General features: G+C 51.2%; 1 protein-coding gene across 1 annotated transcript in view; it reads right to left on the bottom strand.

Annotated features, from left to right (window-relative positions):
• Positions 1 to 4,229: 4,229 nt before the first annotated feature.
• Positions 4,230 to 14,996, bottom strand: part of PAPPA2 (pappalysin 2) — a 96,810-nt gene continuing 86,043 nt past the window's right edge. Inside the window, exons 21-22 of the mRNA XM_075711148.1 lie at positions 6,311 to 6,409; positions 4,230 to 4,304 (exon numbers count right to left, since the gene is read on the bottom strand). Coding sequence (XP_075567263.1) covers positions 4,230 to 4,304; positions 6,311 to 6,409 — 174 coding nt within the window. The remainder of the gene's footprint in view (positions 4,305 to 6,310; positions 6,410 to 14,996) is intronic.

The following is a 14,996-nucleotide window of genomic DNA, read 5'->3' as shown; positions in this document are numbered from 1 at the left end:
CTTGTTCAGCTCTTGGAAACCAACCTGACTTTCTTCAGGGCCATTTTATTTGCTTGCTTGAAACTGTCTTAAAAAGGGGGGGAAAAAAATACCCAAAAATACACCAAAAAAATGTGAACAGTGGAAAAGGTAGCAGTGGGAAGAAGAAAAACTCTATCATCCTCTTTACCCAAAGTCTATAAAAAGCAGTATTTCCTCCCCGTAAACCACCCTGCAGGCCCTGAGAAAGTGACCACAGGGTGGGCTGGTCCTGTTGCAGATGTGGCCACCAGCTGTGGCCACTGTGGACCATCGTGGCTCAGTGGCTCCGTACCTGGCACTGTGGGAGACCTGTCTGGCTGGGGGCCACTGGGAACTGGGAATTGCAACAGGGAAAGACTTCTAGGGGGAGAAGCCTCACGCTGTCCCTCCTCATGCCACTGGCATGATAGCCTTCCAGCATGGAGGGTGGTGGGACTTTCAAACCTGGCCCAGATGCTCCAGGTGCCCCTGGTCCAGAGGGGATGCCCAGGTATGGCCGGGCACATGCAAGGCTGTGGCTGCAGCAGACTCCACAGGACAGGCCACTTCATCGAATGATGCAAATCCCATTTTCCAGAGCACCAGAAACACTGATTTGGCCAACTGGGCAGAGTAGAGCAGCTGTGGGCATCTCTAAAGTGAAGTCCTAATCCACAAGGGCTCCGTGGATGCCCCCTGCCTTGGTGACACAGGATGTTTTTGGGATCTGGGGCTGTCCACAGGATTCAGCTGGTACTATGGCATCAGGTTGCCCTGGTCCTTGTCATGCTTCGTGCTGGCAGTGCACTGAAGTGGAAATGGGTGCCTTGGGCTCACCACCATCCGATGGGGAGGCTGGAGCTGGGTGCCTGGGCACCATGTGCTGCAACCCACCTTGTGCAGGGCTTTTTGGTGTGTACAAAGCTTATCTGGTTGCTTAAAAAAATTCCCAAAGTCTTTAAGCAAGTTTTCGATTGTCTTCGGTTTTCACTCTCTTGGCGGGATGTCACTTGTCATGTCTCTCTTGCTCTGGCATAAGCCACCCTCTCTCTGCTCCCTGTCCCCAGGGACGTGGGGTGTGAACACACACACACACACTTTCACTACCTTTAAGGTGGGTTAATTACAAAAAGTGATCAGCAATGGACCAGTTTCTGGCATAAGCAGCAGAAGACCATCTGCAAAGCATCCTCGCAGCTGGTGGCACAGCAAAAGCTGCCTGGGTGGCAGCCTGGAACAGGGAGAGCATTGGAGGTGTATGTGTGTCCCCAACCCAAAACCCAAAGGAGGTCTGCCATTGGGCTGGCACAGCACTGGGAGGGGGCTGGGAGAACCCATAGTGTGGGGCAGAGGAGGGTATGTGGGACCAAGGGTGCTGGAAGCAGCCAAACCACCTCCCTCCCCCAGCCTGGGCCCCCCCCTTGGGTGAAGCAAGGAGGTAAAAGAGGTGGAGGATGAGAATATTATTTATTTTCATAGATTTTTATAAAAAATAATTATCAAATACAAAAAAATAAAAATAGCAGCAGCCTCCGTTGTGAATAAAACCCTAAAGGGGACAAAAACCGCTCAGTGTTGCTCTTGAAGAACAATATTTCAGTATGTAGAAGCTATCTGTTCATGAGAAGTACAAATCTCTATCAGCCAAGCCAGCGCCCCCAGCTGCCCCCAGTTCCCCTATCCACTGGTGAGCAGGGATGAGCCATCGCTGAGACCAGGATTTTCACACCAAAAGGGTAATAATTTGACATCTAAACACACAGGCATCTAGGTAATGCTGACACCAGGCAGGGAAGGGTTTGGATTCACAAGATGCAGGGACTTGAAATTCTCCCATCTCCCTCTGCGTGTCACCCTCACCCCATGTCCCCACCATGACCATCGGTGGGGGCCTGCTGTGTCCCCGGCTCCTGCTGTGCCGAGACCCTTGTATTTCCCCTTCCCTGCACTAGTGGAGCGGGACAAGCTGCCCAAGTTGCACCTTCTGCGGCACATAGGGGCCAGAAGATTCTCAAAGGGCTTTTTTTAAAATTTCCTTGGTTTTTGTTTTTTTTTTTTTTAATTGAAAAATGGATTGCTGTCAAAAAATTGCAGCTCTCTGCCAAACTGACAGTGCATTTGGGTGAAAACTCTGGGTGTTGTCACCTGTGCATGATGGGAACAGAAATGTCAGTGCATCCCTGCTGCAAGAGGAGATGGTGCCCATCATCCCTACCCTGCATCCCTGCCTAGGCCAGGGCAGGCAGGAGGTGACCCGCCATGGGGCGATGGGCACACTTGGGATCAGGAAAGGTCTTAGAGAAGGTCAAGGCATCTCCTGCCTGGACACTAGTGGGATGTCCCGGTGTCTCTGCCCCAATCCTGTCCTCCAGCCAAACACAACTTTAGGAGATGTCTGACAAAAAGGGTAGGGGGGGAGCTAGTGAAAGCCAAAGGATGCCTTGAAAATCCTCGGTCTCTCCACACTGTGTCACCCTCTGTCCATCGCTCTTGTACTTGAGAAACTCTGGCTTGGAGCCTGGCTCCACCGGTACAGGCCATGCAGGCAGGATATAGCTGGGCAGACTTGGGTTTCTTGGTCCCAGCCTGGGGGCACACCGGGGTATCCGTGCTTGTACTCTGTGGTCCCTTCTCTGCTCTTCTCCTTCTATCCTTTTTCTCTGCCTCTTTGCAGCACAAACCCATCAGCGATAACCCCAGCTGGCACCAGGCACCTTCCCTACCCGCTGCCTCTATGGGCCTGGGTCCAGGCTGCCAAACTGAGCTTGTGGGAATCAGCTATGGGGGGCAAAGTTTCTAGCTGGACTTCTTTGGGGCTAGAAATGAATCCAAAGATTTTCACTTAGTGCCTACAGGAGCAAGAGACTCATGAAAGTTAGCAACTGTACGTCCACTGTGATGGGCTCGGCCACAGAGATAGTAATAAGGAAAATCTCAATGGAAAAAGGTGATGCTTCGTCTCCTGACAGGTCATTTGGGTCCTGTCTATCCTTGCATTACAGGACCTGGCCTCGTCCAAGAACTATTGACAACGCTGTTGAAGCTCATGTTTGGAAAGGAGACGTGGGGAAAGAAAAGAAGTACCGCCTCATCGTCCTTCATTCAGAGCATCACACAGCTACTCTGCGTTGCCCACTACACCCCTTGTCTAGCTGGGTGTGCAGTGGCCAGGGGGTGTGAGGCAGAGAGGGACCATTGCATGTCTTTGCTGCTACTGACCATGCAGCGATCGCCATGGACACATAACCCTTCCCAGAGGGCTCTGAAATAATGGGTGACAGGTGTCTGTGGTGCCCTTTGGGGCAGCAGCGCTCACCGAATCTGCCATGCTTGCCAGGTTGATGCAAGGGCACAGCAGCATTTCTTCTCAAGCTCAAAATCCTGAGCCAGGACGCTATGCAGAGCAAGCCAAAGCACCAGCAAATCCCAAGGGCAAAACCTGGTGCCTGTAAGATGCCAAGAGCACCTTGAGGTTGCAGACTTCATGCTGCCTGCCTGGGGAGCTCTCTCCTGGCATGGCCTGGGTGTTTGGCTTCTCTCTCTGTCCTCCTTCCAGCTCCTTCTCAGCAAGGAAGGGGAAATTCCCTGCTCCTCCCACCCCGACCTGCGCTTTTCCCAATGGTTTGTACTTCACAGCAGCATGGGTGTGTGACAGAGCATATCCTTTCTCAGCTTCATCAAGAGCAAAGAAAATATAATATATATTTATATATATTATATATATATGTGTATATATATATAAAATTAAGTTTAAATATTTGCAAAGAGATCACAACTACCTCAACCTTGCTAAAAGAAGCCTGTACAGCAGAGGAGGGTGAATAGTGACAAAATCCAGAGCAAAGACAGACACCCAGACGTTGGACCAGGACAAATGTCCATAGCAGCGCCTGGGCTCTCGGTGTGGAGCCCAGCCCAGCGCATGGCCGAGGCGATGCTGGACCCCTGGCTGAACCCCTTGAGCATGCACCAGGCCCCCATGTCCCGGCTGGGTTTGGGAAGGAGCAGTGATGGGGAGGGGACTGCCACGCGCCTGCCCTCCCGCGCTGCAGCCCACTGGCTGCTCGGTGGCCTCGACCCGTCCCCTCTGTACGCAGTCACCATCCCCCTGCCTGGCTCTTCCCTACACCTCCTGCCCCCTTGCACCCCACCATTCCCCAGCGGCCCCCGTTGCTGCCCCTTCGCTCCTCCGGCGCTCGCCTGACTGAGAGAGACCCTTCGTAGTGCCACTACTGGTTCTCCTCGGCCGCCGGGTCGCGGCACGTGCATTCATCCTGGTCACAGTCAGCAGCAAACGGGATCACCTGGGGGGACCGAAGGGAGACGTAAGCCTCTGCTTTGAGGTCCCTGGCTCCTGGCACCCCTATGCCCCTGCAAGCCCTCTGTACCCCAGTACAGGCAGACAGACACTTTGGGCTGCACCCTGATGTTGTTGGCATTGTGGAGACTGGCAGGCTCCATGCTCAATGAGAAATGGGCTCTGATATAAGCTGACCCCAGCTGAGTTTTATTCTTCGTGTTTTCCTTCCTGTTGACTTGTGTTTCAAATTTTGCAACGAAGGGTCAGCTTGAGTCTTGTGCCCCAAATGTCAAACCCTGGGGAGAAGTCTTCCCTGGTGGAGAAATCTTCCTTGGTGGGCATGAGACATTTGGACTAGGGCTGGCAGTGGTGAGGCACCTCTAGATTTCAGTTTTACTCTGTTAGGAAGCCCCCCTTGTCCATGTCTGAGCCCACGGACCTGTCCTTCAAGCTGCTCCTGGCTCTTCCAGGCTCAGCAAAGCATGAAGGTAGCATAGCCTTGTCTGCTGCACCTCTTGGAGGAACTCAGCCAAGCTCCCAGCTACGAAGGCTGGCCTCCACACTACCTGATATAGGAGCCAGGGTAGATGCATACAGTTCTTATGCATTATGGATTAAGAAAAGCCAGCCAAGCTGAAGGCTATGTGAGCAGGAATGGCCTGCAGTGGGGCAGGCAGTGGGTCCGTCTAGGACCACTGATAAGCTGTGCTGCTTTGAGACATCCCATGCAGGTAGAGATGCTCATTGCACATCACTTTCTCTACAACCGTATGTGGCCGAGCAAGTTTATGTCACCTTAGCTGGTGGCAGCAGAGCAAGGTGGGAGGGCACCAGCAAGGCATCTGGCTCCTGGCTGACAGTTGTCCTGTTATAGGCCATGGGAGCTGAGAAAAGTTTCCTCCAGAGGTTTTATACATACCAGGCTCAGAGCCAGGAGTTTTTCTTACTGTGGAAGCACATTTGATTTTTTACAGCCTGGGCCAGTGAGAGGCTGGAGTGGTCTTTTGGTATTCAACCCCCATATTCCTGCATCTGCCTTAACAGAGAGGTGCTGGAGGCTTGTGCCACGGGAGATCTGGGACCTGTGGAGGATGCAAGCTGGGGCTGGGTCTCCTGAGAGCCATGGGACTGGATCCCCCCACCTTCCAATGCAAACCTGTCATTTATTTTGGCCAGAGATCCAGATGTCTCAGACCTCCTGAGAGCAATGCCTTGCTCCAAGATGTCATGATATCGCTGTGGAGGTTTCACTCATCACTTGGGTGTAAAGCCTTTTCCCTCCTATCTCAACTGGATCTTCCCAGGATTTTATTTTTCCTTTTCTCTGTGTGTGTATGCGTGATGAAAGGAAAAATGATTCAAGCTCCACAACAAAGATGAGAAGATCCAAATTCACATATTTTTGCAGTGAGAAATTATCTCATGCCCTATGATTTGTTTTGCTGTTGGATATGCTTAGGAAGGATGGGCTGTGAGCGCTGGATAGTAAGTTAGGTGGGAGGGTATGTTGTGATGGGAGACAAAGAAGGGTCTGTGCAACCCCAATGCCAAGTTGCTCTCTCTACGCTATTCCTCCCTCCTTCCCCCCGCCAGGAGAATTGGGAGGGAAAGACAGCCCATAGCAGACGCCAACGGACTATACCAAAAATCCCCTGAGATTGCTCAATTATACGACAAGGTGACTTCTGACTCACCATGGCTAGCACTACATCCCATGGAAGTCATTTCTTTGGGACTCGTTTCCCAAAATGAAAGGGAATCCCATGAACCCCAGTGGGAGCTGGGCTGAGCTTTCAATCCTGCTGGCCCAAGTCCAAACCCTGCTATTAATCAGTGGGATGATGTCTATCTGCTTCAGCTGGCTTCAGTTTAAAGTCGTGGGTTTGTTCTCCATTCATGGGAGAATTGCATTGCAGGCTCAGTTCCATGGCCAGCAAAGCCAAAGAGTATGGCTAGCAGTCACCACTTAATCCTAAATACTGGCCAGCGCTGCAGAAGATGCTCACTTACCTTCCTGGAGGAGAGTGTGGAGGAGCAGCAGTCACCCCCGTCATACTGGCAGTATGCCCGGTTGTTGATGGTGTCGCACCAGCCATCTGCTTGGAAGGGCTAGGCAGAGAAACGATTCTTTGCTGAAAGGGTTATTCAAAATCATAAGGTTTCCCCCAAAACCACAATTGTCCTTCACAAGGCCCCTGTGCGCGTCTGACAAGGGCTAAGGCCCAGTTCCACCATACACAACCCCCTCTTCAAACGCAAAGGGCACCAGAAGACTGGTATCCTGGCTGGTGTGTATGGAGTAGTGGGTGCTCAGATGGCAGCAGCTGTAGCTTGAGGATCAGGGAATTGTGTGAGGAAGTGAGAAATCTCTAGAAATCCACATCTCTAGAGAGGGCCCCAACCTGAATGCTACAAGTCCCCATTCCCGTCTCACTCAGTGCTTTGCCATGGAGTCCATTGCCACCCAGCTAGGAGTCAGTTCACCACCTTATCTTCTTGTCCACCTTCTCACACCACTCCCACGTGTCTCCACTGTAATCCAGCTCTCCGCATGTTCACAGCTGGGGCAGGGCTCTGTAAGAAGCTGACCCAACTCTTCTCTCAAACACCCCTCCTCCCAAAGAGCTTGGCTCTGAAGTTGAGCTTGGTGACCTGGCTTAGGCGGCTAAGTACAGAGAGGCTGTTATGAGGATCGAGAGAGCATCCTGCTAGAGGATCAGTCTCAGGAAGGCATGTGCTTTATCTTCCTTGGACTACGAGAAAGGTTCAGCAAGGTCAGGAGTCTCCCAGAAGTACTTGCACTCAAGCCAAACCAAGCCAAGCACTGTCAAGTGCTGGTTGCAAGGACTATGCCTTTTCCAGAATGCTCTTGTTCTGGCTCTGACCCTGAGGAACATGTTCCCAAATTCCTCAAGACTCTCCACTGGAGGCTCTAGCCCTGTCCACAGCACATGGCTCCACCAAATCTTGCCAGGTTGGACCACAAGGCTACTTATTTGGTGGCCAGCTGGGACAAACAGAAGGGATCTTCATTAAGCACTAGCTCCCTGCAGGCAAAATCCAACTCTGGACTGAGCAGATAGGGCACCAGCCTACCGATGACCAGAAATATTGGCAACGTAGCCACCTTGCAGCTTCAGTCTTGGCCACCTTCTTCCTTATTTATCTTCTTTGTGGCCCAAATCTCACTGTCTGTAAGGAAATTGTGTGGTTGAGTGGTGGGAGATTTTGCATTGCCAAAATAATGGTGGCTTCTCTTTGCATGGCACAGCCCAGTGCCCCTTCCTGCACTGCTGGGTCTGCTTAGACAAGTGGGGATTTGCACAGCCTAGATTGCCTTGGTGCAGCTCAGATAAATGCTCTGTCATTAACAAGCCTTCTTTACTTTCATCTCTAATGTGGAAATAGAAAGCTATCACAGCAGAATAGCTTTCTGTCCAGAAATGTTAAATGGCACAAGCAGCCATTCAGAAACCTATTTTATTGTTGTTTAGTTACATGAGTCATCTGATCAGAGAAAAGAAACAAGCAAGTGGGGCTGAGAAGCAGCCAACTAGGGCTCAGAAACAATGCTGTGGGACTGGTGCAACCAAACAACGTGCATGTGAAGCACTTGCAATAAACTGTCAGGAACGATCTGCAGCCGAGGTTTATTTATCACAGATACACATCAGCACTGCCAAACAACAACCGAATGTGCTAACAGAATGGAGAGGCTGTTCATTAACTAAGTGATTAGTAATGAAATGCTTCTCCTGCTCCAGGCTCTGTCATGGTAGCTACTGTCCCAGCAACCATGGCCAACCTCTAGGAGGACTGCTGTCATCAGAAAGGGCTCTTGGTGGAAACCTGGCCACCCCTTTGCTCATGGAAGCAGCCAACCCATTTCACTGGATCTGGTGGCCCCAAATGACAGCTGAGCTTCAGAAAATACACAGACCCAGCCTTTGATGGACATTCACCCATAGCATCCCTAAACCGAATGACAGCCAGCTGAAAAATGTCACTGCACCGCAATAGCCCTGCATCCACTGCGCTGAAGCCAACATGCGGGACTGGTGATAATGCCAATAATTCACACGAAAGAGCCATGCCAAAAACAGGGAACTGATGTGGCTTTTTGTCATCATGACTCACAAGGAACAGAAATCGGCTCAACGCAGGCTAATGTCACTTAAGGAAGTTAGCAGCAGGGATTATGGCAAACCACTGAGTCTGTCTGTGCTATCAGTACCACAGTCCCCAGGCCAAATCCAGGCAGCCACAGAGAGATTGCATTTGCCTGGAAGATATCACAAGTGAGTAAGAAAGAGCGCACCTTCCTACAGCTGGGAAACTGAGACGCAGCTGCGTTAGGTAGCTCAAAAACAAGAAGGGATTTGGCTCCCATGACTTGTCACAAACCACATCCAGAGGAGACCAGGGTGCAATTTCACCAAGGCAATAGGGTTAACACTCCTCTTCCACTGAAAATCATCAGTGGGTCTTAAATGATGGTGATCGAAGAAGGCCTCTGAGCCACGAAGCAGCTTTGAGCACGAGGAGGACCAGAGCAGGGATGCTGGGGCTGGCCGGTGCAGGGATGCAGGCAGGGGACTCGCCAGGGTCGCTGGCAGGGAAGAGCTCTTCTGGGTGTGATTTGCTTTTGCAGCCTTCCACGCAGTGGAGTTTTTCCTTCATCTTTGCTCCATATGTCATGACTCACTGGCAAAACAACACCCGCCGCTTCGGTAGTTTCCATACAATTATGGGGGGGTTTGCCCATCCTGGCTGCACAGGTCTGAAACAGTTTCCAGATCTTGTGTGCAAGGTGGGGGGAGGAGAGATACAGGGACAGGGTGGGGAAGGAGAAGCTCTCAGTTTCTCTCTACACCTATGAGGGCTAATTGCCCCCTCCTCTCAACCCACCGGAGCCTGTACCCCACCCTAAACAAATACAGGCTCCTATGGCAACACTTGTTGGGGAAACTTTAACAACTCATGCTCAAAATTGCATTGGAAAAACATATGAGGGGAAAATAAAAAATGACTAATTGGACGCAAGGCTCAAGAGAGCCAGGCACAGGGTTCGGGGACCGCTGTCCCTGCTCTTTGCCCAGCACCTGGAGAACATAGCGAATCCTGTTGCTTTGCCTTGTCAAGGATTTCCAGCCGATTTCACCTTTGCAAGCAGAAAGAGCAAAGTGAGGTGCTGGTGGGTCACGCTTGAGGGCACAGATGCCCTCATACTTGCATTGGTCTCATTTTGGTCTTGCAAGAGTCACAGTAAGGGAGGACACAGACAATGCAATGTACTAAGAACAAGTGATGTGAGAGGAAAACCTGTACAGACTCTGTTCAACCTGTGCTTGAGCTGCATGGCTCTACAGAAAGAAATGCCAGCGCTGGGAGAGGGGAGATTTGCCCATGTTGGTGACTCGCAGGAACACCCAACGATGTTTTAAGATGCTGGCAGGAAAAAAACCACACCAATGGCCAACCGTGCCATGCAAAGGCAATGGATGTAATCCAGGGAAATGACCAGCTGGGTTTCATTTGCCAGAATATGAATCCTCCAGCATGGGGGGGGAAAGGGCTGGTTCAAATGGCTCAGATAAACTGGAAAAAAATTAATAATGTAACTGCTGCAACTGCTCTGTCTGCGTTAAGTGATAGGGAGCTGCTCAGTTAGGCAGCATGCCACTAAGGCAGCTAGCAAGCTGGCCTGTGTCAGCGAATCTCTCCGCTTGTGCCATCCATCTTCCTTGTTTATTCAGACAGGAGCTTCAGCGGGGCATGTATTAGCACGTGGAGGTGCAGCATCTGGCACCACTGGGCCAGAGCCCTGTGCTGCTGGCATAAAAATAGTAACTCCGAATCAAGTGCTTGGCAATTTAAATAGGCTAAAAAACCACATATTCTCAAAGCCAGGAATAGGCACAAATGAAAAGAGTAAAAATTAAGTTTAAAAGAAAAAAGAGGGAAAAATATTGCAGGCAAAGAAGGGATGTGAGAAAGGACTGGTTAGATCCTGCAGCATCCTGGGCAGAAGCATCTCAGAGGGCTCAGTGGTGCTGTTTCCCTTGAGGCTGCCAGGAGATGCCATGCAGGGAGCAGCATCTGCACATGGCGTTTTTCCACCATCCCTGCAGAGTCCCCAGGGCCAGGGCCAAGCTACCTGGCTCCCTCCTGGGAGCTGATGTCCTGCCTGGCAGGGAGGTGGACAGGGTCTAGACACTTTTTTCATATCCACCTTACATGTAGGTTGATTGACTGCGGAAGAGTGTGAAAGGGTGCGACAGAGTGAGGGAAAGACAGAACACAAAGAATAAATCACAGATGCCATCAGTATCGTACATATTTTGCTGCTGCGTCATGGGCACTTGATGAACATTATTTCCCAGGAATGCAGGTTTTGCTCCGGTTGAGCAGACCTGAAGGCCCGGTACCTTGCTTTTGGCAATGACCCGTTCCAGATGCTTCAGAGGAAGGTGGAAAAAAGAAAAAAAAATTCAGCGTGCACCTGGCCAATTGTGTAACTGAAGAGCTGAAAGGGTCTCCTGCGCTGCCGCTGGGATGGAAAGTGCTTGCAATTTCAATCTGCCAATAGCTAGAGAAAGCCCAGATGCGTGTTTCAGGGGATCAAGTCCAGCCTTAATAAGCAAAATGTTTCCCCCCAGCCTTCGGGAGACTGTGCAGGCCCTGGGCTTTGCAACTGTGCTGATCCCATCCAAGAAGGGTGCATAGTTTCTTTTCATGCTGCTTCTAAGTCAGCTCAGATTTTGCTGTCCTTTCATCCTTCCCTTTGGGCATCAGTATTTTGGGCATTGACCTCTGACCCTTTGTGTGCTCAGAGGACCATATGCGACCCTGCAGCTGAGGAAGTGTAGGTGTCTTTGTCCTTCTCAGCTGTCGTTCTCAAAGCAGCCCCAGAGGAACAGGGGAACCATCATTTCAGCAGGGGAGACAGGCAGGAACCAGTCCTGGAAAAGCTGCCGTGCTGTCAGATCCACGCCTTGTGCCTCAGCTTCACTGCTGTTACCTCTGCTTTTGCGATGGGTGAGTCATTAGCAATGGAAAGATCAGTTGGAGGAGACAGGAGGGAGACGGTGTGGCAGGGAGGCAGGGACAGGACTGGGTGATAAATTTCTGATGGAGAAATATCTCCCCTCGCTGTGCACATGGTCTTTCAGGAGCCACCACCTTGCAGGGTCTTCAAGAGCAAGCCCCCAAAGGCATCAGCATGTGCTCAGCACCAGAAACGAGAAAGCAGCAGTAGCCAGGGACAGGCTCTCACCAGCACAGCTGGAAACCCCTGCCCATTTGGTGGCAGAGGGATGTCAGCCCAAACCAGGGCTCACAGAACCACGGGACATGTACCTTGAACTGCCCCAGGGCTGGAGACCACTGCAGCTTCAGGGGTCAAAGTTGTGCAAGAGAAGCCACATCCCAGGCAAAAGCTGCTGCACACAGCAGGGCGGAACAGGCAGGGGTGCGTGGAGAAAGGAAAGCACAAAAAGGCTGCAGCAGCCCTTGGCCATGGATAGGCAGAGGGCAGCTTCTCCCCACGGGATGCCTTTCCTTCCTTCCTTCCTTCCTTCCTTCCTTCCTACCTACCTACCTACCTTAGCCACTAGACAAGATGTTTCAGACAGCTCTGGGAGGTCCCTGGGAGGACTTGAAGAGTACCCAAAGTCTTGTTAAAAGTCTGGTTCACTTAAAGCCCCTATGCATCCACCTCCCCAGCTTGGGTCCCTGGAAATTCACCCTCCCTTCCCTGTCTGCATCCCTCCAACATTGCTCCAAACCACTGCTTCCCTACAGAAAACTGGGGCTGGTGTCAGTCCCTTCAGCCGCAGACGTGGCAGGAGCTAATTAAAACGATGGTATAGCCCAGTGTCCTCAGGACACATCCCTTTCCTTGCATACACACACACACTCCTGCTGGTGAGGCAGAGAGCCCGGCCATTCTTGGCTCTCCCTGCTTGCCCAGGGAAGTTGACTGGGAATGCAGACTGTGGGAGGAAACGACAATGTTCATTGTTTGGATTAAATATTTTTCTTGGCCCTCTCTCTGTTGCAGTGTGTCTTTTTTTTTTTTCCCCCCTCCCTCCCTCGACACCCCAAGCACATTCACTTTCCCTCTCTCCTTCCTGAGGCTCTCCGGCACGCAAGGAGAAAATCAGCTCTAAAAAACACAGAGAGGGACAGAGAGAGAACAGGGCTGGCTTCTGCTTAGAAAGCTTTTTGGGATGCCTTGCTGCCCTGAGCCATTCTGAGCAGCAAGCAAGCACTACCTGGCCCATCGCAGTGGGGGAGGCAGGGTGAGCACTGCTCAGAGGAAGAAAGCTCTAGAAATTTGGCAAGAGGCACCTGGGACCAAGTGGCCCGAAGAAAAGAGAAACAAATTCCTACAAACCCAGCACTTCATCCACCATTTTAATGTCTCCTAGTTTGTGTCCCCTGAGCCGTTCCTGTGCTCCTTTTGAACCATAGCAGCTGTCCCCTGGAGCCACATGCCTGCGGGATGGCTTGCTAGGAGACATTGTGGGCCTGCCCCATCACCTCAGACATGGCTAGAAAGCAAAATAGAGAAATGCCGGTTGTTTCCAAGCTTGCTGGTGTCCCCGAGCCACTCACTCATCAGCTCGGCGTGCAGACTGCTTTCATCACATCTCAGGTCTTCAGGAACATCTGCTCCAGTTCTGACATCCTTCTCCCCAGGCCTCACTAAGAAAACAGAGGCTTGTTGTTTGGGAAAGTACTCAACATACTCTAAGGAATGTTTCAAGGAAGGGGTGACAGGCTGGAAGGTGGCATCCTGCTGTCTGGTTTCAGCCTATGTGCCATCGCTTGTAGTGCCACGCCCAAGGCAAGCAACAGCCCAGCTCCCAGCAGTTGTGGTATACAGCTCTAGGTGTTCTTCAGGACAAAGCGGGTCATTTGGACATGCGTTTCCTGCAAACATCTGGGTCCTGTTTGAATCAGTCTGGATTGAGTTTGGACGGGATCAGTGTCTGGAGGGGGATGAAGATGAAGAATGCAGAGGTTAGATTGTTGCTTGGTCTCCAGCCTGAATGCTGCTGTAGATGGCCATACTGGGAGAGCAGATTCTTGCCTTCATGGTGTCTGAAAGTGCTTCTGTGTCCCAGGCCAGGATTTGGTTTGGACACACTTCTGCTGCAGAAGTATGTGGCACTTTGGGCTACTGAATGGGGATGCATTTCTTCTCCCCTGTCCTGCACTGTGCCTTGTTGCTCAGGGACCTCATGTCTCAGCAGACAGTGATCTGGAAAGGGCTTTGCACAGTCCATGGGGACAAGAGTAAAGAAAGGGACTGAAAGCTGGTGTAGATAAACACCACATCAGAACAAGTCTTTGCTTCCATAAAAGCACCTCTGTATTCATAGCAGGGTCCTTAGCTTCATCCTTTTTACACCCTGATCTCAGTGCTAACAGAAGAAAACCAGAAGCACAAAAGAACAAACAAAGGGGAGCACAGGGAGATGCCGTGTGTCAATAGTGCTCCTGGCAAGCATGGTGGTTCCTGGAGATGGGTTCCCAGTGATGACCATTCTGAGGGCTGCTGCTGTGCACACAAGAGAAGCCAGGACTTCCCATGCCATGAGCACCAGCCTGCGATCCTGCACTCAGCAGCTCGCCTGCTGCCATGGATTAGATCTTCTGCCAAGCTGTTTGTGCAAAATACGTTGCAGGATAGAATGGGTTATGGAAAACAAGCCCTGAAAACCACAAGGGCCTCCTGACCCACTTGTATCTGGTTTCTGCCAAGTTCTTGTTACAGATCTTAAACAGAAAGAAAAACAATGTACGAGGATGAAGGAGCTGAAGGGGAATGAATATTCATGTTGGAAGAGCAGTTGGCTGGGCTACGCTTGGGGATGTTTGTTTATTATCAGAAGCAACTCATTGATTTTTATTTCAGTGGGTGCTTTCAGTGGCTTTCCACTCCCTCTGTCTGTGTCACCGGCTGCATGTGACCACTGGGAGAGGGGAAAGTGGGATGTGGACAGGGACGGAGGGATGGCACCTGAGCTGGAGAGGGCAGAGAAGTAGCCATAGGGTATCCTAAGTGTAGGCCAGCCTGCACAGCCATGGGTTGGGGGAGCTGAGACTGCTTCCACCTCTTTGGGTCTCCACCACTGCTGGTGTGGTGCCTGGATGCTGTGGTCCTACCCGTGCCAAAAGGATCCCATCTTTTGGGGCTCTGTAAGCCTGTCCCTGCAGGCAGGAGAGCTGCACCTGTCCTTGCACCATGCTGGTGTTTGATCATTTTGTTTCCCTTTGCTTTGTCTTTTAAGAAAATGAGGTTTCTACAATCACACTCCATGTGTGTGCAGGGGACAGAGATCTTCTCAGAGGTTAGAAAAAGTATGCCTCAACTGAGATTTTTGGAAGAGGAATAAATTCTTTGGGCTCATCCCCTGAAAGACTATATCCCACGCTAAGGAGCCAATGCTGCTCTTGCTAAGAGCAGCATGAAAATGTACCCAGACGGTATGTAGAGAGCTCCCCATCTTGTCTTCCACCTCCACAGCATGAAGGGCTTTGCCCTCACAGGTCAGGGCCCAGGTCTGATCCAGAAGTGACCACTACATGCAGTCCATGCTCCTTGTACTCCCCCACTATTGACACTTGCTACGGTAAGCATGGTAGAAGGTATAGCCCTGCCTGATCCTTTCAGTATCTGTTTGCG

Source organism: Pelecanus crispus, chromosome 5, assembly GCF_030463565.1.
Source record: "Pelecanus crispus isolate bPelCri1 chromosome 5, bPelCri1.pri, whole genome shotgun sequence".
NCBI classification, from domain to species: domain Eukaryota; kingdom Metazoa; phylum Chordata; class Aves; order Pelecaniformes; family Pelecanidae; genus Pelecanus; species Pelecanus crispus.
The sequence above is the reverse complement of the archived record's forward strand: the minus strand, read 5'-3'. Positions and strand labels throughout refer to the sequence as shown.